We start from the raw sequence: 22,207 nt of genomic DNA, 5'->3' as shown, positions 1-22,207 counted from the left end.
CCCCAGGACATCCCAAGCCTGGAGGGCCAGCAAGAAGCCCTGGAGCAGCCGTTCCTGAGTGTATTCAAGAAGGGACGGTGGAAGGTGCCTGTGAGGAACGTAGGCAAGGTGTTGCACTATGCCAAGGTCCAGCTGCGATTCCAGCACAGCCAGGTGGGGGCCCGGCCAGGTGGGGCACCCTCGGGACCAGCCTCCCGCTGCCTCCTGGACCCTCAGATCACCTGCTTTCCCCCCAGGACACCAGCGACTGCTACCTGGAGCTGTTCCCCTCCCACGTCTACTTCCAGGCCCACGGCTCTAATGGCCTCACATTCCAGGTGAGGGAAAGGGCAGGTAGGGGGGCAGGCTGCCCTGTGGATGGCTGAGGAGAAAAGTAAAGGAAGAACGGACTGTGGAAGTGCCTCAGAGCAAAACCCTGGGGGTAAGGGAGGATACAAAAAAGCAGCCACTTGGGGAGGCAGGTGGCCAGCCCACGTGGTCCCAGGAGACTCTTCGTCCTCACCAGCACCCCCATGCCCTGGCAGGGGCTGTTACCACTGACGGAGCTGAGCATCTGCCCGGTGGAGGGGTCCGGAGAGCACGCCTTCCAGATCACAGGTGGGGGAATGTGAAGCCAGCGGGGGGGTGGGGGCGCTCTCCACCCTGCCTGTGGTGCCCCCCACCTGGAGCTGACTACACTGACCCCCACGGGGCTATTCAGTGCTCTTGGCGTTCAATCAGGATCGATGGCCAGGCCCCACAGAAGAACAGTGGCCCTGGGCCCATTGACTGGGGTCCTAGGTGGTCCTCGGCCTCTGCCAGGCACTCGGGCAAGCAAGTGGGTGGGCTGGGCTTGGATGGAGGGGCAGCAGGTTTGGGGATCCCCAGAACTGTGGTGCGGCTACCCCCCCACCTGGGCCCCCTCCTTTTCTGAGGCCCAGCACTTCCGGCCATCCACCACCCGCTCACCTGCTGCAGGCCCGCTGCCTTCCCCCCTCCTTGTGCTCTGTCCCAGCGCCGCTGAGCGTGCCCGCTGGCTCTACCACCTGGAGAAGCAGACGGCCCTTGCCGGGGGGCTGCAGCGCTGCCACTTAGCACCCCCACAGGTCAGTGCCTGACCCCCACTCCCACCCCACCCAGTCACCCTCCTTGGCCTGTCCTAACCTCCCTTTGGCAGGGCCCCTCCGGGGATGAGCTCCCCTGGCCTCTACAGCGCCAGATGATGCAGCTGCGGACGGTGTCGGGACACGAGTCAGGGGGCAGCGCCACCTGTGCCTCGAGGGTCAAGCTGCAGCATCTGCCCTCACAGGTGGGCAGGGTGGGATGAGAGGGGGCTTGGGGAGGGACGTGAGGACTCTGAGGGGCAGGGTGGCAGGTGGCCTGGCCCTCGGTGCCCTATGCTCCAGCCCTGCCCTCTGCCCCCCTACACCCCACTCGCAGGAGCTGTGTGACCGGCTCCTGGTCCTTTACCCAACCTCCCTGGCCATCTTCTCTGAGGAACCAGATGGGCTTTGCTTCAAGGTGGGCCCCTCCCCTCAGGCGACCTGCCCAGAGAAGCTCCCTGTGCATGGGGGTGGGAGGGGGCAGCAACTCAGGAGGAACCTGTATTTCGGGGCCTGTTGGGACAGAGAATGCTGGCTCCACCCGCCCTGCCCCGCTGCCCTGGTCAGTCTGGTCTCAACTCAGCCATGGGCACAGAGGAGCCCCTGCCCTGGGCACCCATGTCATCGTGAGGGGGGATCCTCAGTGACCAACCAGATGGTGCCCCGGCTCCCAACACCCCCACCTCCCTGAGGGCAATGAGAGAACAGGCATCTCCCTCTTCTGGGAGTCAGCCAAGTCTGTGTGCGTCTGAGGGTGTGCATGTGTGTGTGTGTGATCCCAGGTGTGATCCCCTGTGTGTGTGCCTGTGTGAGTCCATGTGTTTGACATTCCATGTATGATCCATGTCTGTGCCTGTGTTTGTGTGCGATCCAGTTTGTGTACGTGTGATCATATGTGCATCTGTGATCCCATGTGCAACCCCATGTGGGTGAATTTGTGTGTGTTTGTCATCCTGTGTGTGCGTAAGTGCATACATGGGATCCCATATGTATATATGCAGGTATGTGTGATCCTGTGTGTAGGTGAGCATGTGTGTGATCTCATGTGTGCATGTGTGTATGCCTGTTTGTGTGCACACAACCCCCTGTGTGCATGCATGTGATCCTCATCCGTGTGTGAGTCTGTGTGTGCATGTGTACATGCCTGTGTGTATGCAACCTACTGTGCACCTATGTGACCCATGTGCATACGTGCATACGTGCACACGCAATCATATTATGTGTGCATGTGATTCTGTGTGTGATATCATGTGTGCGTGCCTGTGTTGTGCACACGATCCTATACATGTGCATGTGTGTTTGTGTGTTATCCTGTGGGTACAAGCCTGCCCGCCCTCTGGGGTCTGAACGCGTCTGTGTGTGGACTTATTCTGACCTTTCTCCATGGGGGACCGAGGCCTCCAGTCACTGAGAAACACACGCAGAGGTGGGGTGGGGCTTATCTCATGAAGGGAGTAGTGAAGGTGACTGAGGGGACCACCACACAGGTCCGTCTGCCCTCAGCTAACAAAGGCCTCAGAGGCCAGGCGAAGATGCCCCCAGGACAGACCCAGAGTCACTGGTCTCCCTCAGGAGGTCAGCTTCGCTTGCTGGCCCTGCTTTGCCCTCTGCGGAGGCCCACAGCCTGCTCAGTGTCCTCAGAGAACCTTCCAGCACCCTCACCCTCACTCAGCTCACACCCTCACGTCTGCCCTGGAGGGTGGGGCCAAGGGATGGGCTGTGCAGGGGGAGGGGACTGATGCCAACCTCTCTCGCCCAGCAGGGAGAGCTCCCACTCAGCGCTATCCACATCAACCTGGAGGAGAAGGGGAAGCAGATCCGCTCTTTCCTGATAGAAGGTGGGGCTGATCACTGACCCCAGACCCTTGCCCCTGCCCCTGCCCAGTGGCCTGTCAGGAGGGGGGCGTGGCCTTCAGTGGGCTCCGCGAGGCCCTTCACCTCACTCATGTCTGTGTCCAGGCCGCCTTATCAACACCATCCGTGTGGTATGTGCCAGCTACGAGGACTACAGCCACTGGGTGCTCTGTCTCCGGACTGCCGCCCTCAGGGACGGGGGCCCCACCCTGCCGGGGCCAGGGCCGCAAATACCCACGCAGGTGAGGGGCTCACACAGGTGAGGGGCCCACACAGGTGAGGCGTTTGGCAGGAGAGACGGGCCAGAGGTAGCCCAGTATCCCCTGGGGCTTGGGTCTCAGCAGTGGTAAAAATGGGACAGAAGAGTGGGTCCAGACATGGGTAGGTGGGAGAGGGGCCAGCCGCCCAGCTCACTCCCTGGCTTGCCCAGGTTGCAGGAGGCGGCCGCGGTTCCCTCTCCTCAGATGGACGGACCAGCTGGGGCTCGGGGTGCCCAGCATCCCCCTCCACCCACACCAGTCACTCCTTCCCTGAGACCATGCTGCTGCCGCCTGCAGGCTGCCCCACCCAGCCTCCACCTGTGAGTACCCAGGGGGCAGGAGGCCACAGCAACTATGTGGTGGGGAGCCTGGGTCTCCACAGCACTCTGTCTGGAGCCTGGACCCTGGTTCCTCAGGGGAGGGGACCCAACTGGAGGGAGCTCTGTGCAGCCTCAGAGGGTTGTGTGGAGGAGGGGCATGGTGGAAACCTTCTGGAAGGTCCTTGGTCCCCACAGGACCAGGCTGACTCAGGCTTTGCCAGCATCAGCCGCCGGAGGTCAGCGCTGAGACGAGGGGGCAGCAGCAGGTCACCCAAGAGCAAGGCCCAGGGAGCAGGACCTGGCCTGGTGGCCCCGCTGCACCTAGATCTGGACCTGACCAAGGTGGGCCTAGTTCCCTGACCCTGGCCCTGGCCCTGGCCCTGGCCCTGGCCCCAGCCCCAGCTCTTCCTCTCTCTACCTCGCTGGCCTTTGCCTCTCAGGGTCTCCCAGAGGCCTGTTACAGGGAAGGGAGGGCTCAGGCCCTTTCCAGCTCAAGAGAACCTCTCCTCTTCCTCTTCACCACAGCTGAGCAGGCTGAGCCTGGAGGGGGACCCAGATGACCCTTTGGAGACGCCGCACTCCCCACTCTATGCTGATCCCTACACCCCACCTGCCACCTCCCACCACAAGATCACAGATGTCCGGGACCTGGACGAGGTCAGTCCCTTGCTGGCCGAGAAAGGGCTAGGAGATGCCTGCAGCCTGAGGTTTAGAGTACGCCCAAAGCCTAAGGTCTAGATATTGTCCATAGTCTAGGGTCTGGGGTATACCTCTCACTTGGGGTCTGGGGTGTGCTTCTGGCCTGAGGTCCAGGTGCCAGGAAAGGGCTGGTCCATGGTCTGCTAGGGCCATGATGGGAGGCCAAGGGGGTCTCTGGGCCTTGGGTCACCCAGGCTTTCCTCACCCTGGCAGTTCCTCAGCGCCATGCAGAGCTCCCCCGGGCCAGAGCCATGGAGTGCCTTCCCCACTGTCCCCGTGTCTGTGCCCGTCTCTGATCCCAGCCCTGGCCCTTCTGGCCCCCTTGGCCCTCACCTGCTACCCAAGAAGGAAGCCCTGCAGGGCCGTGCCCCTCAGAGGCACCGAGGCTCCTTTAAGGGCCGGGGGCCAAGGCCCCCAGACTCCTCTCAGCTTGTGAGTAGCAGCCCCAGCCTGGCTTGAGGGGTGATGTGGGGAAGGGGTGGTGGAGGAAGGAATGGTCTTTGGGGGGAAGGATGATATGCGAGGGGAGGGGGGGTCGCAGGGGAGAGGGGTGGTGCAGGAGGAGGGATGGTGTGGAGGGGAGGGGTGGTGCGGTAGTGGGGTGGAGTGGGGACCTTCCACAGCCCAAGGGAGCGAGGGAGACAGTGTGGGTGGAGATAGGGTGGCAGAGACAAGGAGCAGAAAGGGCAACAGAGATAGGGAAGGGGGACTAGGGGCTGGGGAGGGGAAGAGGCAGGGCCAGAGGCCAAGGGAGTTCTGGCAGACTGGAAGGGTAAGCCTGCCCCCAGGCCCCTCCAAGCTCCCTCCCCCGGGGCTTGGCCAGGGACTGGGCTGGGAAGCTGGACTTCCAGCCTCAGACTGGCTGTTTGGGGTCCCCAGGTCTCCACTTCAAGGGAAGGTTCACCTGACCCCCTGCGGCCTCCTCCAGGTGAGTGAGAGGCCTGCCTCCCCAGGGCCTGGGGGAGCTCAGGCTCTCTCAGCCTCCCCACCAACACATCTCTACCCGCCCCAGCCGGCTGCTCTCCCCAGAGGCGTGCAGGCCCGAGCTACAACAGCGTCTGGGAGGAGGCTGCAGCGCCCTCCCGCCAGAAGTGGCCCCGGTCAGGCGCACCTGAGGCCAAGGAGGCCCTGACCCAGTGGATCTGACAGTGTCACAGTGCCGGGACTGTGGTCGGCTGCTTCTCAGGGCCACACACACCAGCCATCAGGCCTGGAAGGGGTCTGCCTCGGGGCCTGGGGCTGTCTCTGGGGAGCCCACAGTGGACCATCCATTGTCCCCTTTGATCCACTAAATTCCGGACCAGGACCCTGGAGCCCCCACCTCTGGGCTCTGGTTCCTGGGCACCTCCAGCAGATGGAGGGACTGGGAGGCGGGCGGGTCCCTGGGGTTGTCCTAGCTGGCATGGCCAGACCACAGATTGGGAGGGTCATCAGGGTGGTCTCTCAGCCCTGCCCCCAGAAAGGAATAGGGGCAGGTCAGTTGATGTGGGCTTCCCCTGGGGGTCAGAGGGCAGCACTGGTGTGAGGTCAGAGGGCTGGGAAAGTCAGGCCAGTGAAGGTCAGAGTATGTGAGATCAAAGGACGTATGTGAGGGGATGTGAGAGTCAGAGGTTAGTGAGGTTGAGATATCCCAAGTAGAGGGGTGAGTGTGTAGCAGCAGGGAGGTTGGGGGTCCTAGTTTTGCTTGGGCCTGCGTGAGTGGGGGTAGAACTGTCGAGAGAGACTGGAGCCACTAAACAAGAAAGAAAGAAAAAGAGATTTTATTGGTTCTCTGTGTGTCTACCTGTTCCCCTCTTGACGGCTGTCCTTTGGATACCAAGCCCACAGAGCCCTGTGCCCCCACCTCACAGGGTGCCCACTGAGCCCGGCCTCCACCATCTGCCCCTCCTCGAACTCCTTAACCATCACCATGCTGCCCGTGGGAGCCCTGGGATGATCCCAGGTTCCTAGCCCCCACCTGATGCCTGTATCTCCCTCTGCACCCTCTGCCCAAGGCCCCCCAAAGTTGGGCCAAGTCTCCACCCTGCAAACCCCTGCCCTGCAAGAGCTGCCTGCCGTCTGTTTCACTTTCACATCTCTGCTCCCTGTCTCAGCCTGTTGGATGCTGCGTTGGCCATAGCCCTCGGGGCTCAGGGCGGCCTCAGAGGCCCTCGCCAAGCCCCCCACCTGGGAGCACGGCAGGAAATCCCAGGACACCCCTGGCCTTCTGGCCCCAGCCTCCCACCTTCCCTCCTCACCAGACCTCCCAATGGGTCCTTGCTGCTGCTCTCACCCCGTCCTGCCCACCGCCTGACTTGGGGTTGCCAGGTGGCATACAGCTAAGCAACAGGTCACTTTCTGGTATAAGTACGTCCCACCACTACTTGCCTGAAATTCAATTCCACTGGGCACCCTGCATTTCATTTGCTGTATCAGCTGGCCACTCTACTACCCTGCTCTTTGCTCAGCCCGTGCCCGGGCTTCCAGAACACCCCCACCCCGGGTAGGTGGGGGGGGGGCCTCAGCCTTGGTCACTGGCTGGCCCCTCTGGTGGAGTGGAGTGGGGGGAGCCCAGGACTGGGACACAGGCTCCTGCCTGGATGCCCTAACCATGTGGGAGACGAGCTCAAGGTCCAAAGGGTAGCAACGTCGTCCTGGCACCTGTGGCCGGTTCCTGGTCCTGCTGTCTTCCTGGGCAAGGCCTGACTCCTAGGAGCTGGGGCTGGGGCTGCGGCTAGGGCTGGGGCTGGGGCTGGGACTGAGACTGGGGCTGGAGTGCCCCCGCCTCACCTGCCGGCGGAAGTACCGGATGGCGGAGATGGTGCCAATGTTGGCCAGCAAGACTGCAAGAGAAGCGCCAAGCCCCTGAGCGCTGGCTGCAGCCTCGGCACCCCCTTTCTGCCCACAAGGACACCCCCTTTCTGTCCACAAGGCTCTGCCCTCAAAGAGTCAGAGTGAGTCAGCAGTGGTAGAAACAAGTTCAGGGAGAAACCGAGACTGCTTGTCCCACCTGCCCCCCTCCCCCTGCTGGGCACGGTGCCCCAGATAAGGCCTCCTCTACCTTCCGGGCACTGGCCCCCTCCCTCCTCCAAGGGCCCCCAAACCTGTTTTCCAGGCGTCCGGGGTGTGCAGGTCTGACGTCCTCACAGCCCAGGTGGCAAAGGCCACAAACGCCAAGCACATGTCACTCTGGCTGAAGGTGAACACGGGGAGGGGACTCCAGGGCTCCCCTAGGAAGAGACACACGTCAGCTCCAGCTGCTCTGCTCAGAGGCACGCCTGCCCTGGACATGGCCATCCCCAACATGCCTACCCCTGACACATTTGTCCCTAAGATGCCTGTCCAGAGTCATGTCTATCCTCAGCATATCTGTCCTAAGTCATATCTGTCCCAAAACACATCTATCCTGAGTCACGTCTGTCCCTGACATCTGTCCCTGACATGACTGTCCCCAACATGTCTATTATGAGTCATGTCTGTCCCTGACACATCTCTCTTGAGTAACATCTTCCCTGTGATGTGTCCTCACAAGACACTGAGTGGCGTGTGTATAACTGAGTCAGGGTGACTTGGGGGAGGTCCCTCTTTGAGGCTTCCTTCCTGATAAATGCCTTCCAGAGGTGACAGGAAATGAAGCGTGTGAGGGTAAACACACCTGGCCTGGGCGGGCAGTCAGGCCTGAGTAAGAGTACCCCCCCCGAAGGCCACGGTCCTAGCCTCCCCACCAGCTCAGGACCTGGGTCCTGCTGCCCCTCTGGGTCCTGGCCAGCCCCTCCCTGGCCGCCCTCCTGGCTGAGATCCCTGGACAGCATGTTCCCGGGCCTGGTCGTGGGGCCGCCTGGCACGTACCTGGCCACCTGCCCGCCGGGCTGAGCTCCTCTGTGATGGCCACACTGGGTTCAGGTGGGGGAGCCAGCTCCAGCATGCACCCCCTCCTCTCCTCCCCAAAGAAGTGCTCGTACACCTCGGGGATAGAGACGGGCGCAGGGTCTTCAAGTGGAGTGGCTGGTGCAGGCTCGGCTGGCAAGCGGGGGGCTGGGGTGCAGCCCCCACGTGGCCTCTGCCTCTGGGCCCCACAGTCCGGGAAGAAGAACTCGCAGACATCCGGCCACTGCACGTCCTCCGGGGCCTGCCCAGCTGCCCTCTCCTCAGCATCTTCATCCTCCTCCTCGATGGTGTCACAAAATAAAAACTCGTAGGCCTCGGGGAGGGTCAGGGCAAAGCTCCCCGACCTGGGGCCCCCTGTGCCTGAGGGGGCAGGGGGAGGAAGGTGCTTGAGGATCCGAGGCTGGGGGGGCCGGGGTCTGACTGCCACGGCATCCCAGGCCCCTGGCGCCACCCGAGCCCCCACTTCCATCCTGGCTGGCGAGGGTGGGCCTGGGGCCACTCCCAGCCCCGGCTCCTTGGGGCTGGGTGCAGCTATGGAGAATCGCACTTTCTTCCTCTTAGGAACCTGGGCGGGGCCTGTGGGGGGCTCCCCTGAGAGGTGTCCAGGGGTATCTGCTGAGGATTCGGGCCCCTGTGGAGACATAGCAAGGCTCACATCCAGCCCAGCAACAGGCCCAGGCTCCCCCACACCAGGCAGGGTCTCAGGGATGGAGGGCCGGGAGGGGGCAGCCGTGGTCTCTCTGGGGGCAGGCGTGCACACGTCCACACCAGCCTTGTCCTGGGGAGCGGGGCGAAGCAGAGCTGAATGTGGGGTAGCCACTGAGACAGGCGTAGATAGGGCCACATGTGGCTTGACCTCTGGGACCAGTGTAGGCAGATCCATACCCAGCCTAGGCTTGGAGATGGGTGTAGACAGAGTCCCATCCGATGGAGGCTGGGAGACAGGCGTAGACAGAGCCCCATTGAGTGGAGGCTCAGAGTCAGGTGTAGATGGAGCCCCATGGGGTGGAGGCTGGGAGTTGGGTGTAGATGGAGCCCCACTGCGGGATGGCTCAGAGTCAGATGTAGACAGAACCCCGTCAGGGCGTAGCTTGGAGTCAGGCGTAGAGAGAGCCCCATCAAGTGGAGGCTGGGAGTCAGAGGTAGTCAGAGCCTCGTTGTGGGGTGGCTCAGAGTCAGGGGTGCACATGGGGTGTAGCTCAGCTCTAGAGGTTATTCTGCCCCTGTCTGCCCCTGGCTCAGTCGTGAGTGCAGGTGTGGGCAGCCCCACACCCGGCCCTCGGCAGGGAGCTGGAGTTGCAGTGCCAGTGCCAGACCCAGGAGCCTGCACTGAGTCCGGCCCCTGCCTGGAGCCTGCGGCCGGCTCTGCAGCAAGGAGTGGGGGCCTGGCCTGGGGGGACGGCGGGGAGTCCGGCTGGGCTGGGGCTCCTGGGCGCTCACCCGCCTTGGTGCCTGTAGTGCGCCTCTTTTTCCTGCTGGGGCTCCGTGGCGGGGCTCCAGGGCTGCTTGGGGGTCTCTGGGGGGGCTCAGGGCTCCAAGGGGGCTCACCAGGGGGCCCAGAAGCAGGACCACGGGGGGCTGGGCCCTGCAGAAGCCTCTGCATCTCACCTCCTGAAATCACCGGCCCCAGGAGGGACGAAGAGTGAGGGCCAGCACCAGAGCCGAGGGGCTGCTGGACTCCTGACAGCGTGGACGTGCCGGGCATCTGCTGACCACCACCAAGGGCCAGGACGGGTGTACACCTGCTGACCAGCCGCTGGGTGTCCACGTCCTCTTCCTTATAGCCCCACCGGCCCCTCCCCCCCAGAACCTGCTGCCCAGTGAGAAGGGGTGGGGGCCCAGGGGGACTGCTGCCACTGCTGTCTCCTTGATCAATGTCACTGGACAAGGGCTCGTCTCCAGATGCCAGGTCGGCCTGTAGGAGGCCGCACTCATCGGCGGTGGCCGAGAACTCAGCCCAGTCCTGGTCGCTCAGCTGGACGCTGTACTGAAAGTTTTCCATGTTGAGTCAGTCAGGCACCAGAGGAGGTGGTAGCAGAAATGGGGGCGTCAGAGACCCTGGCCTGAGGCAGTAGGCAGCCCCCTGCCCATGGGCTCCAGCGGCCGCCCCCAGGCCCCTGGCCCGGGGACCTGTGTTCCATCCCTGCCCTGAAAGAAAGCACAACAGGATGTTCCAGTGCAAACGGCGTGTTTCTTCCAAATCTTTTTGATTATTTCCTCCGAGTTAGAAAATCTTCCACTCCCGCTCTGCCTGTTTCCAAGAGGAGCCCACGGTGATTGTATAGAGAGACCAGGTGACGTTCCTCACTTCAGACAAGACTTTAGACCAGCAAGGCCCCTCACACTGAGGCACCCTCATCCCATGGTTCCTGCGTGTCTCTGCAGGTCTCAGAGATTCGTCCTCCTCCGTCCTCATCCTCCAAGGAGTCTCCGTCTGCCCGATGGCCCCTGGGGGCTAGCTAGCCCTGGCCTGTCCCAGCATGCCCCAGGAGGCAACTGGTCAGGGAGGCAGGCCAGTGACCAGCCCTCAGTGACCTTCGCCAGCTTTGGCCGGGCAGGCGGAGCCAGGATGGCCACACGCAGGGCTTCCTTTGAGCTCACCAAGGTCACACTGGGGTTGCCAGATCCGGTGCAGGGCTCAGCAGGGACACCTGGCTGTGGTCCTACACACGCCAGGCCCGGGTCACAGGATGCAGGAGCACGTCCTGACCCCCGTGTCCCCCAGGTCCATCTCTAGGGTCTGTGCCCCTACCCAGGCGTACCTGCTGCCTGGCCCTTCCTCTGCCTGTCTCATTGAGCCCAAGGCCTCCAGTCCCTTGACTCCCAGGGGCTGCCACCACCAGACCCCAGCTGGGTGGTCACTCTGGCTGGGACAGTCCTGAGAAGGGATGGTTCAAGACCAGGGCTGTGGCTTCCTGACCCACTTTCACCCTCCTAGCCAGCCCCTGGGGAGGTCCCTATGGAGGCTTCCCACATGGGGGACCCCATAGGACAGGCTCGAGGACTGACCGTGTCCTTCCTGGGACGCCACATCTGGGAGGGGCTTGGAGGGGACTTGAGGTCAGCCTGTCCCAGGCGACATGGTGCAGCTATGAAAGCCCTACCCCCACTGCCAAAAATACTACATACTATCGGTCACACGCGCCTCCTGCTGTCCTCAGAGTCCAGGACACAAATAGATGGCATTTGAGGAGCTATGTGAGGGACACCTCCCCCTTTGGCCCGGCCTGGTGCTGGCACAGGCTGGGGGAGGACGAAGGCCAGCCCGCAACTGATACCGGGTAACCTAGCCTCCAAAGCCTCCGGCTCCGGCTGGAGGCCTCTCTGCCCATCCTCTTCCGGCCCCTTCCTCCTCTCATAGCCCGTCCCTCCTCCCACAGCCCCTCCCTCCTCCTACAGCCCCTTCCTCCTACAGCATCCTCGCCCTGCTACTGGCCCTTAAGCCCAGCCCAGGACCTGGGGGGAACAGAGAGTGCTACAAATGACCAGGTTCCAGAATGTTCCTAAGGGTCTTTTGGAGGTGAGCCACTGCTGACCCTAGGGGCAGAGCTGGTACCTTCTCTGTATGACTTCAAGAGGCTCACCCAGCAGTGTGGCTGAACTTGTGGGTGGGGCTGGGGGAGGCTAGGGTCACTGAGGGCTCCCAAGAGTCCCCAAAATGAGTCTGGGCCCTGGCCTCGGTCTGGAGAGGGTGGAGTAGACCTGGAGGAGGAAAGTCAGTTCGCCACCTCAGCCTCACTCCTGACCTCGGCGACCTCAGTCAGGGCCCAGACAGCAGCAGGAAGGAACCTCTATCCCTCCACGAAGTGGCCTCGTTGGGGAGGGGGTCTGGTGCTGCTAGCCTTGTGCCACCGAGACGGGCAGGGCAGGAAGGCTCGCGCCTGTGCCCCAATCGGTGGCTCTGGGAGAACTCTGTTTCCGTAGCGTGAGTGGTGAGCACAGAGAGGGTCAGCAACTTGCCCATGGCCACACAGTCCTGCAGAGCCAGGTCCCAAAGCTCTGCCCTACTCCCCTCCACAACCACCTCCCGCCGCAGAGCCTGGTCCCAATTCCTGGCCCCCCAGCACACCTTCAAGGTCACTTGGAGCACCCTGTGACCTCCTCCAGCTTGGGAACAAGATGAAGTAGAGGGCTGGACAGCAACCACCTGAACAAATGAGGAACTGAGATCATTTCCAAGAGCTACATGTTCTGGAAGGCAGGGAGGCCTCCAAGGGGCGGTGCTGGGCATCCAAGTGAGATGGAGAGACAGAGGCAGTGAATTGAGGCAGGACAGTTGTGGGAGCGCAGGGGGATGGAGGGAGGTGGCGTCAGAGGGGGCCTCACCCGGGCTTGGCTCTTATTAGAGTTACACACACACCTGTGCAGAAAGTGCACCCCTCACAGGAGAGCAGCAGTGAGTTTCCAGATAGCGAGCGTACAGGTGGGCCTGCACCAGGTGGGACACCTGCCTGGGCACGGTCCTAACTCTGCCCAGCCTGCCCCACATCTGGGCACTTTACACGAGGGTCACAAACCCAGAGTGCCTGGGGTCTGAGTCTTGCGCCGTACATCACGCTGTTGAGGCTCCATGGGGCAGCCCGCTGTGTGGACATCTACACTGCATTTACCTGGTTCACTGTGGATGGATATTTGAGTTGTTTCCAAATATTATAAATAGTGCTGCTGCTCTGGGCATTCTCGAGTACTTCTATCAACAGATGTGGCACCTGCTGGAGAGGAGTGGGGTCAGGGGCAGGTGTTTGTTTGGCTTTAGGGGATGCTGCCCGGCAGTTTTCCGTAGCACCTGTGAGATTCACACCCATTGCGACCACGTGGACTGTCGTTCTGTGTTGCAGCCACACTTGGTCTGTCTTTGTCACGTGTCGTACTGAAGCTTTAATCTGCATTCTTTGACAGCAATGAGGCTTTTGGCCGCTGGTGTCTCTTCTTTGTGAAGTGTCTGTCCAGTGCATTTGCCCATTTTTCTACAGGGCCACCTGCCTTTTCCTTATGATATGTAGGAGTTTGTTATGCATCCTGGATGAGAGTTCTCCGTGGAATATTTGTACCGTGATTACCGCCTCCCTTTCTGTCTTGCTTTTTCACTCTAACAGCGACTTTCAATGAACAGTCCTTAATTTTAATGTAATCCAGTTATCAAGTCTCCTGTCCTTTGAGAAATCCTCGCTGGCGCCAAGGCATGAAGACATGCTTGTATTTTTTTTTTTTTTCTAAAAGCTGATGGACCGCCCTCTCACTTCCGGGTCAGCCGCCAACTGGTGCTAACTTCTGGTGGAGGGGAGGGCTGCATGATTTGTCCCCATAGGGGGCACATCCCCCCCTGCACTGTAATGACACATGTGGATCTGTCTTTGGAGGCTCAAGGTCCATCTGTCCATAGGGGTATGGCCGCGAGCCCCTCATTGACTTTTATGAGGATTTGGGGCAGGGCAGTGACAGGACCCTGTGGAGGAGAGCAGATGGGGTCAGAAGGGAGGCAGGAGGGTGAGGAGCAGTGCACAAGGGCACTGCTGAGGAGGGTATTACGGGGGGCAAGGAGGACTAAATTGTGGCTGGAGGTCATCATCCTCACTCCCACCCCCCATCCTGGACCTCCTGGTGGCGGGTGTCTGTGCTATAAGATTGAGGACACCAGGAGGGCTCTGTCATGAATGTGGTGTGGCAGTGCCTCAATCCAGGGAGGGAGACTGTGCCATGCTGATAACCCACCTCCACGTTGGAGACTCTAAGTACTGGTGGAGACCAGCACCTGGGCCAGTGGACACGACTGGATAGATGAACAGATGGATGGGCAGACAGACGATCGAAGGAATGGACAAATGGATAAACAGATGACTGAACAGACTGACAGAAGACTGAAGGAAACTGGCAAGGGTGGGGTGGGTGCAGGAGGGCTCAATAGGCTAGTGCAGTGAAGGGGGAACGCAGCCTGCTGTGCCCTTGGCGGCCACGAGAGGGCAGCAGGACTCTATTGGACATAGGCAGTCTAGCCTGGTGTCTCCAGTCCCACCAGCTCCCTCCCAGGAGGGAAAGGATGGGGTGGACACTCCCTGGGGGGTTGCCAGGGCCCTTTCTTGAAGCCATGTAACCTCCCCACCTCAGCTCTTGACCTCCAGATGGTCAACTTTCAAAATAAGAGCCAACATTCAATGAGCAACTATTAAACGCCAGGCCCAATCCTAGGTGCTCTACAGATTATGGGTTTCTTCCCTTTTCATTGTTTAATAGCTTTAATAGTTTATTGTCTAATTAACATACAGTAGACCACACACCCTTAAAGTGTACAATTTGCTAAGTTTTGAGATATACATACCCATGAAACCATCACCACAATCAAAAGAGTGAATATGTCCATCACTCCAAAAGGTTCCTTGCACCCCTTAGTAGTGCCCCCCAAGGCAGTCATTAATCTATATTCTGTCAATATAGATTACTTTGTTTTTTCCAGAATCTTATATATGTGAAATCATACAGTATGCAAGGCTTCTGTCACTCAGCATAATTATTTTGAGATCCATCCACGTTGCTGCATGTATCAATAGTTATTTCTATTGAGTTATATACCTTTGCTGGAAATACCACAATTTGTTGATCCATTCCCTGTTGATGGACATTTGGGTTATCTCTAGCTGCTATGAACGTTCCTGTGTAAATCTTTGTATGGACATATGCTTTCATTTCTCTTGGGTAAATACTTAGAATTGGAGAGGTAAGCTTACATGAAAGGCGTATTTTTAACTTAGGAAACTGCCAAACTCTTCTCCAATGTGGTGGTACAATTTTTCATTCCCACCAGCGGTGTATGAGTGTTCCACATCTTCACCAACACTTGGTGTGGCCAGCCCTTCTCTTTAGACATTCTAATAGGCTTGTATGGTATCTCATTGTGGGCATGATTTGCATTTCCCTAATGACTAATGATGTTGAGCATTTTTACATGTGCTGATTGTTGTTGTTAGTTGCCATGGAGTTGATTCTGACTCAAGATGACCCCATGTGCTTACTGGCTATCTGTCTTAGCTGTCTAGCGCTGCTATAGCAGAAATACCACAAGTGGGTAGCTTTAACAAACAGAAATTTATTTACTCACAGTTTAGGAGGCCAGAAGTCTGAGTTCAGGGTGCTGACTCTAGGGAAAGGCTTTCTCTATCTCTGTCGGCTCTAGGGGAAGGTCCTTGTCGCTTTTCAGCTTCTGTTCTTTGGCTCCTTGGTGATTTTCATGTGGCATGGCAGCTGTCTTCCCCCATCTCTGCTTAAATCACTCCTTTATACCTCAAAGGTGATTAGTTTAAGACACACCTTACATTGATATGGGCTCACTGACATAACAAAGAAACTCCTATTCCCAAATGGAATTACATCCACAAGTACAGGGGTTAGGATTCACAACACATATTTTTGAGGAGCACAATTCAATTATAACACCATCCATATATCTTTGGTGAAATGACTGATCAAATCTTTTGCTCACTGGGTTGTTTTTTTCTTATTATTGAGTTTTGAGAGCTCTTTATATTCTCTGGATACAAATCCTTTATCAGATATGTGATTTGCAAATATTTTCTCCCAGTCTGTGGCTTGTCTTTTCATTTTCTTTAACATCGTGTTTGAGGAGCAGAAATTCTTAATTTTGATGAAGTCCAATTTACCCATTTTTCTTTCATGGACTTGTCATTTTGGTGTCATATCTAAGAAATTTTTGCTTAACCAAAGGTCACAAAGATTTTCTCCTCAGTTTTCTTTAAGAAGTTTTATAGTTTTACATTTGAGTCTATGATCCATTTTGAGTTAATTTTTGTATGTTGCTGATAGTTGCCATCAAGTCAACTCTTGATTCCAACTCATGGCAACCCCATGTGTATGTTATACAAAATTGTATGTGGTATATATGGTGTGAGATATGGATCCAAGATGACTTATTTGCATCCATTTGCAAATAAGTATCCAATTGTTCCAGCACTGTTTGTTGACTCTCTCCACTGTCTTGTCTGTACTTTTGCTGAAAATCAATTGACCATATATGTGTAGGTGGGCCTATTTCTGGATTCTCTATTCTGTTCCATTATCTACTTGTCTATTTTTATACCAATTCCACACTGTCTTGATGATAATAAGTCTTGAATTAAGGTAGTGTTAGTCCTCCAACTTTGTTCTTCTTTGTCAAAATGGTTTTAACTGTTTAAGTCCTTTTCACTTCCATATGTATTTTAAAATGAGCTTGTCAATTTCTACACAGACACAAAAAAATCCTGCTTGACTGGGATTGAATTGAATCTATAGATCAATTTAGAAAGAATTGACAACATAACAATACTGAGTTTTCCAAACTATTAGCATAGAATATTTATTTATTAAGATCTTCTTCACTTTCTCTCAGTAATGTTTTTTACTTTTTAGTATATACGTCTTGCACATCTTTTTTTCAGACTTATTCCTAAATATTTAATATGTTTGATGCAATTTTAAATGGTATTTTTATTTCAATTTCCAATTGTTCATTGCTAATATATAATAGAAATAGTTAATTTTTTTTTAATTTTTGTATGTTGATCTTGTATCCTGCAATCTTGTTAAACGGTTATTAGTTCTAGTAGCTATTTTGTAGATACCATTGAGTTTCCTAGATAGGTAATTATGTCATTTTCGAATAAAGATAGTTTTACCCTTCCTTTTAGTCCTTTATTGCACAGGATAGAACCTCTAGTACAATGTTGACTGGAAGTGACATCCTTGCCTTGTTCCTGATCTTAAGGGAAAAACATTCAGTCTTTCACTATTAACTATGAGGTTAGCTAAGTTACGTGTAAATAGCTTTTATCAGGTTGAGGAAGATCCCCTCTCTATAGTTTGCTGCAAGTTTTGATCAGAAATGGATTTTGGATTTTGAGCTGCCTCCCGACGGGGCTCTGTCTACACTGTTCCCAAGCCTAGGCTGGGTATGGATCTGCCTACGCTGGTCACAGGGGTCAAGCTACATGTGGCCCCCTTCTACACCTGTCTCAATGGCTATCCCATGTTCAGCTCTGCCTTGCCCCATTCTCCAGGACAAGTCTCATGTGGTTGCATGCACACCTGCCCCCAGAGCGGACGCGGTAGCCCCTTCCTGTCCCTCAAAGAGGTGGATTGATACAACAGCAGCAACAATGGACTCAAACATAACAACAATCATGAAGATGGTAAAGGACGGAGAAATATATTTTCTGTTATACATAACAACTTTATGTTATAATAACTTTGCTATGAGTCGAGACTCAGTAACAAGTGGGTGTGAAGTGGTATCTCACTGTGGTTTTGATTTGCATTTTCCTGATGACCAATGATGATGGGCGTCTTTTCATGTGCTTATTGGCCATGTGTATATCTTCTTTTGTCTTGGAAGAAGTACAACCAGAATGCTCCTTAGAAGCAAGGATAGCGAGACTATGTCTCACATACTTTGGACGTGTTATCAGGAGGGATCAGCCCCTGGAGAAGGACATCATGCTTGGTAAAGTAGAGGGTCAGCAAAAAAGAGGAAGACCCTCAACGAGATGGACTGACACAGTGGCTGCAACAATGGGCTCAAGCATAGCAACAGTTGTGAGGATGGCGCAGGACTGGGCAGTATTTCATTCTGTTGTGCATAGGGTAGCTGTGAGTCAGAACCAACTCGACGGCACCTAACTACAACAACATATCTTCTTTGGAGAAATATCTATTCATATCAGTTGTCGATTTTTAAAATTGTTATTTTATCTTTCAATTATTGAGTTGTAAGTGTTCTTTATATAGTCTAGATAAAAATCCCTTATCAGATATATGTTTAATAAGTATTTGTCCCATTCTGGGGAATGTCATTTTGTTTTTTTATTGATGTTCTTTGAAGCACAAAAGTTTTTAATTTATCTGTTTTTTCTTTTGTCATTTATGCTTTTGGAGGCATACCTAAAAAGGCTTTGCCCACAATCCTTCATTATCTAAAGTCACAAATATTTACTCCTATATTTTCTTCTAAGAGTTCTATGGTTTTAACTCTTACATTTAGGTCTATGATCCTTTTTGAGTTAATTTTTGTGTATAGTGTGAGGAAAGGGTCCAACTTCATTCCTTTGCATGTGGCTATCCAGTTGCCCCAACACCATTTATTGAAAAGACTTTCTTTACCCATTGTATTGTCTTGGCACCTTTGTTAAAAATCAATTGACCATAAATATGAAGGCTCATTTCTGAACTGTGAATTCTATTCCATCAATCAATAAGTCTATCCTTATATCAGTACCACACTGTCTTGATTACTGTAGCTTTGTAGTAGATTTTGAAATCAAGAAGTGTAAGTCCTCCAAATTTGTTCTTCTTTTTCAAGATTGTTATGGCTATTCTAGGTCCCTTGAATTTCCACATGAATTTTAGATTGTCAGTTTCTGCAAAAAGCTAGCTGGAACTTTGACAGGGATTGCACTGAATCTGCAGATCAATTTTGAGAGTAGTCCATCTTAACAATATCAAGTCTTCTAATCATGAACATGGATGTCTTTCCACTTACTTAGGTCTTTAATTTCTTTCAACAATATTTTAGAGTTTTCAGAGTATAAATTTTGCACTTCCTTTGTTAAATTTATTCCTAAGTATTTATTTATTCGGTGTTATTGAAAATGAAATCGTTGTTATTTTTAAATTTTATTTTTGGATTGTTCATTGCTAGTACATAGAATACAACTGGTTTTTTTATATTGATCTTATATCCTGCAACCTTACTGAACTCATTTATAACTTCTCATAGGTTTTTTAAAGTGGATTCCTTAACGTTTTCTATATACAAGATCATGCCATCAGCAGAGATAATTATATTTCTTCCTTTCCAATCTTTATACATCTTATTTCGTTTTCTTGTCTAAATGCCCTGGCTAGAACTTCCTACAAAATTGAATAGAAGTGGCAAGAGTGCGTATCTTTGTTTTATTTTTGCTTCCAGCAAGTTGATTATGATGCTCCTTGGTGGAGTTTTCTTCAAGTTTCTTTTGCTTGAATTTCATTGAGCTTCTTGGCTCTGTGGGTTTACATTTTTCATAAAACTTGGAAAAATTCTTTCCACATTATTTCCTCAAATATTTTTTCTTTCTCCCCCACCCTTCTCTTTCTGGGGCTCCAGTTACATATATTAGGTGACTGAAGGTGTCCCACAGCTCACTAATGCTCTTGTTCTTTCTTTCTTTCTTTTTTTTTTTAGTTTAATTTTCTCTGTGTGTTATATTTTGGATAGTTGTTATTTCTTCAAGTTTGCTAATATTTTCCTCTAAAATGTCTAATCTGCCATTCTTCCTATTCACTATGCTTCTCGTATCAGACATCACAGTGCACATCTATAGACATTCAATCTGGGTCTTTTTTACATCTTCCATGTCTCTCCTCAATATTTTCAATTTTTCTTCTAACTTCTTAAACATACGGAGCACAGCTGTAACTGTTTTAATCTCCTTGTCTACTAATTCTATCATAGGTGACATTTCTGGGTCGGGTTTGATTGACTTTTCTCCTCATTATGGGTCATATTTTTCTGCTTCTTTGCAAACCTGGTAATTTTTTATTGGATGTCAGATATTGTGAATTTTATCTTGTCGGGTGCTGGATAATTTTCGTATTCCTATAAATATTCTTGAGCTTTGTTCTGAGGGGCACTTGAGTTACATGGAAGCATTATGATCCCTTCTGGTTTTGTTTTTACGCTTCATTAGGTGAGACTAGAATAGTGCTTAACCTAAGGCTAATTACTCCTCACTATTAAGGTGACTGTAAAAATGGCGTGGCCAGGGCGTTTGACCTCCTCTAACTTCACAAGGGGGAAGAAGAATTAACAGCCCCAGGCTGATTCCTATGAGGCAGGGGTCAGACATACCTCCTCTCTCCAAGATACCAACCTTCCCTTCCACAGCACTCTCTACTTCTCTGCTGGGTTCGAAAATTCATTGCAATGGCCACAGAGAGCTCACAGACCATACTCGTGATTATGGGGTTTATTAGGAAGGTAAGAGGAAGAAGGACTTTGCGGTCTACTTCTGAAAGGAATTAGCCAGTGAAAATCTTATGAATAGCAGCAGAATATTGTCGATATAGTGCCGGAAGATGAGCCTCTTGGGTTGGAAGGCACTCAAAAGATGACTAGGGAAGAGCTGTCTCCTCAAAGTAGAGTTGACCTAATGATGTGGATGGAGTCAAGCTTTCAGGACCTTCATTTGCTGATGTGGCACAACTCAAAATGAGAAGAAACAGCTGCAAACATCCATTAATAATCAGAATGTGGAATGTACGAAGTATAAACCTAAGAAAACTGGAAATCATCAAAAATGAAATGGAATGCATAAACGTTGATATTCTAGGCATTAGTGAGCTGAAATGGACTGGTACTGGCCATTCTGAATCAGACAATCATATGGTCTACTATGCTGGGAATGACAACTTGAAAAGTAATGGCGTTGCATTCATCGTCAAAAAGAACATTTTAAGATCTGTCCTGAAGTACAACCCTGTCAGTGATAGGATAATATCCATACACATACAAAGAAAACCAGTTAATACGACTATTATTCAAGTTTATGCACCAACCATTAAGGCCAAAGATGAAGAAATTGAAGATTTTTACCAACTTCTGCGGTCTGAAATTGATCAAACATGCAATCAGGATCCATTGATAATTACTGGTGATTGGAATGCCAAAGTTGGAAACGAAGAAGGATCGGTAGTTCGCAAATATGGCCTTGGAGACCGCATGACAGAATTTTGCAAGACTAATGACTTCTTCATTGCAAATACCTTTTTTTCACCAACATAAACGGTGACTATACACGTAGACCTCACCAGATGGAATACACAGGAATCAAATCGACTACATCTGTGGAAAGAGATGACAGAAAAGCTCAATATCATCAGTAAGAACAAGGCCCAGGACTGACTGCGGAGCAGACCATCAATTGCTCGTATGCAAGTTGAAATTGAAGCTGAAGAAAATTAGAATAAGTCCATATGAGCTAAAGTATGACCTTGAGTATATCCCACCTGAATTTAGAGACCATCTCAAGAATAGATTTGACATATTGAACACTAATGACCAAAGACCAGAAAAGAGTTGTGGAAGGACATCCTACATGAAGAAAGCAAGAAGTCATTAAAAAGAAAAGAAAGAAAGAAAAGACCAAAATGGATGTCAGAAGAGACTCTGAAAGTTGCTCTTGAACATCAAGGCACTAAAGAAAATGGAAGAAATGATGCAGTAAAAGAGCTGAACCGATTTCAAAAGGCAGCTTGAGAAGATAAAGTATTATAAAGACACGTGCAATGACCTGGAGATAGAAAACCAAAAGGGAAGAACATGCTTGGCATTTCTCAAGTTGAAAGAACTGAAGGAAAAATTCAAGCCTCGAGTTGCAATACTGAAGGATTCTATGGCAAAAATATTAAACAACGCAGGAGGCATCAAAAGAAGATGGAAGGAATACACAGTCACTGTACCAAAAAGAATTGGTCAACATTCAACCATTTCAGGAGTAACATGTGATCAAGAACTAATGATACTGAAGGAAGAACTCCAAACTGCACTGAAGGCACTGGTAAAAAACAAAGCTCCAGGAAATCAACAGAATACCAACTGAGATGTTTCAACAAATGGATGTAGCATTGGAGGTGCTCGTTCATCTATGCCAAGAAATTTGGAAGACAGCTACCTGCCCAACTAACTGGAAGAGACCCATATTTGTGCCCATTCCAAAGAAAGGTGATCCAACCAAACACAGATATTACCTAACAATATCATTGATATCACATACAAGTAAAATTTTGCTGAAGATAATTAAAAAGTTATTGCAGTAGTACATCAACACGGAACTGCCAAAAATTCAAGCTGGATTCAGAAGAGGGCATGCGTGGAACAAAGATCTCATTGTTGATGTCAGTGGCTGAAAGCAGAGAATACCAGAAAGATGCTTACCTGTGTTTTATTGACTATGCGAAGGCATTTGACTGTGTGGATCATAACAAACTGCAGATAACATTGCAAAGAATGGGAATTCCAGAACACTTAATTGTGCTCATGCAGCACCTGTAAATAGACCAAAATGCAGTTGTTGAAACGGAACAAGGGGATACTGCATGG

The 22,207-nt window shown here is 52.7% G+C and overlaps 2 protein-coding genes across 2 annotated transcripts in view; one reads left to right on the top strand and one right to left on the bottom strand.

The window, feature by feature from the left end:
* PLEKHN1 (pleckstrin homology domain containing N1) overlaps window positions 1-5,361 on the top strand; it is an 8,747-nt gene extending 3,386 nt beyond the window's left edge. The window contains exons 3-16 of the mRNA XM_004384480.1: window positions 7-153; window positions 237-317; window positions 525-597; window positions 958-1,085; window positions 1,193-1,288; window positions 1,420-1,500; window positions 2,845-2,920; window positions 3,042-3,178; window positions 3,367-3,516; window positions 3,712-3,858; window positions 4,042-4,173; window positions 4,429-4,647; window positions 5,095-5,143; window positions 5,228-5,361. Coding sequence (XP_004384537.1) covers window positions 7-153; window positions 237-317; window positions 525-597; window positions 958-1,085; window positions 1,193-1,288; window positions 1,420-1,500; window positions 2,845-2,920; window positions 3,042-3,178; window positions 3,367-3,516; window positions 3,712-3,858; window positions 4,042-4,173; window positions 4,429-4,647; window positions 5,095-5,143; window positions 5,228-5,361 — 1,650 coding nt within the window. The remainder of the gene's footprint in view (window positions 1-6; window positions 154-236; window positions 318-524; window positions 598-957; window positions 1,086-1,192; window positions 1,289-1,419; window positions 1,501-2,844; window positions 2,921-3,041; window positions 3,179-3,366; window positions 3,517-3,711; window positions 3,859-4,041; window positions 4,174-4,428; window positions 4,648-5,094; window positions 5,144-5,227) is intronic.
* Window positions 5,362-6,642: 1,281 nt separating this feature from the next.
* On the bottom strand, window positions 6,643-10,084 carry PERM1 (PPARGC1 and ESRR induced regulator, muscle 1). Its single transcript, XM_004384479.1, has 4 exons — window positions 8,044-10,084; window positions 7,299-7,424; window positions 6,931-7,037; window positions 6,643-6,741 (listed from the first exon to the last, which is right to left on the bottom strand). The coding sequence occupies exons 1-4, from the start codon at window positions 10,082-10,084 to the stop codon at window positions 6,643-6,645; spliced, it is 2,373 nt and encodes a 790-aa protein (XP_004384536.1).
* Between the last annotated feature and the right edge of the window lie 12,123 nt (window positions 10,085-22,207).

Source organism: Trichechus manatus, unplaced genomic scaffold, assembly GCF_000243295.1.
Source record: "Trichechus manatus latirostris isolate Lorelei unplaced genomic scaffold, TriManLat1.0 scaffold00122, whole genome shotgun sequence".
Classification (NCBI taxonomy): Eukaryota; Metazoa; Chordata; class Mammalia; order Sirenia; family Trichechidae; genus Trichechus; species Trichechus manatus.
The sequence above is the reverse complement of the archived record's forward strand: the minus strand, read 5'-3'. Positions and strand labels throughout refer to the sequence as shown.